Genomic DNA, 1239 nt, shown 5'->3' on the forward strand with positions numbered 1-1239 from the left:
GTGACATATATACTGTAACATATTTCTAGCAGGGCAAAAACTTGAGGTTTTAGCATTAAATACTGCAGGCTTCATGTAGCTTGTAAACTAGCCATAATGGGTAAATTCTAAGAGCTGTTGAAAATATCAAAAAGGAGACTTCCAGCCATAGGACAGTAAGAACCAGATAAGAGATGGCAATGTTTTACCTACCACAACTAGATTGTGTTTTATAACTGGACGCCTCAGGAAAATAAAGAACAAGAACTTGAGGGGAAAATAGCATGAACATCAACCCATCAAGAAAGGCACCAAGAAAACCCAACAAGGAAGGGAAACTTAAGGATTTTGTTAGGACTTGACAACACTTGTTTGTGGAGCTGTTATTGCTGATAAATGAAGCCATCTCAAATGATGCCCTTCATGTTGCAAGACATCATTGCCTGCGGTCTGCTTTTCTCTTCTGCATGATGGAAGCAGTGCTCACATGTGCTTCAACCTTTGCCTTGTACTGCCCGTGACAGGTAAGTGCATTATGTTATTGTGCAAGAACAGCTCTGAATTCAGGGTCCTCAGCACTGACTGAAAGCAAGATCCAACCCATGTAGGAGAAGTCCAGGGCAAAATTCATGTTAATTTTGGTTGAGGTGTCCAAGGCCAGGCTGGATGAGGCTTTGAGCAGCCTGGGCTAGTGGGAGGTGTCCCTGCCCATGGCAGGGGGTGGAACTAAATGATCTTTAAGGTCTCTTCCAACCCAAACCATTTCATGATTCTATGAGTCTAGGATGAACCATAGCTGAAAGGCGGGGCCTTAAAGGCTGATCTATGATGGCAAAGCTGATGACCTCCCCTCCAGGCTACTTTGAATTTTGACATTTGACTTGCCCCTTCCTTCAGTGGTGATTCAGTTGCAATGCTTATAACTAAAGATGCACATTTCCTTGTCTCTCTTGAGAAGTTTGTCAACCACCCACTCCAGGGACTGCCCCAAATACTCACGCAGGCCTGTGGACTCCATTCGTGATGCTGTGTTCACTGTGTCTCCGAAGAGGCAGTACCGTGGCATGGTAAGCCCCACCACGCCTGCCACACAAGGCCCTGAAAGACATGACATCTGTATAACGAAGATGGTCCAAGGGCTGGAGCAGCTCCCGTGCGAGGGCAGGCTGAGAGAGTTGGGGGTGTGCAGCCTGGAGAAGAGAAGGCTCCGGGGAGACCTTCCAGCACCTTCCAGTGCTGAAAGGGGGCTACAGGAGAGAT

General features: G+C 46.9%; 1 protein-coding gene across 1 annotated transcript in view; it reads right to left on the reverse strand.

Annotated features, from left to right (window-relative positions):
- Positions 1–1239, reverse strand: part of GUCY2F (guanylate cyclase 2F, retinal) — a 45700-nt gene that overhangs the window by 16324 nt on the left and 28137 nt on the right. The window contains exon 15 of the mRNA XM_010073470.1: positions 979–1077. Within this exon, the coding sequence (XP_010071772.1) occupies positions 979–1077 (99 nt within the window). The remainder of the gene's footprint in view (positions 1–978; positions 1078–1239) is intronic.

This window comes from Pterocles gutturalis, unplaced genomic scaffold (assembly GCF_000699245.1).
Source record: "Pterocles gutturalis isolate BGI_N339 unplaced genomic scaffold, ASM69924v1 scaffold16207, whole genome shotgun sequence".
NCBI lineage: Eukaryota > Metazoa > Chordata > Aves > Pterocliformes > Pteroclidae > Pterocles > Pterocles gutturalis.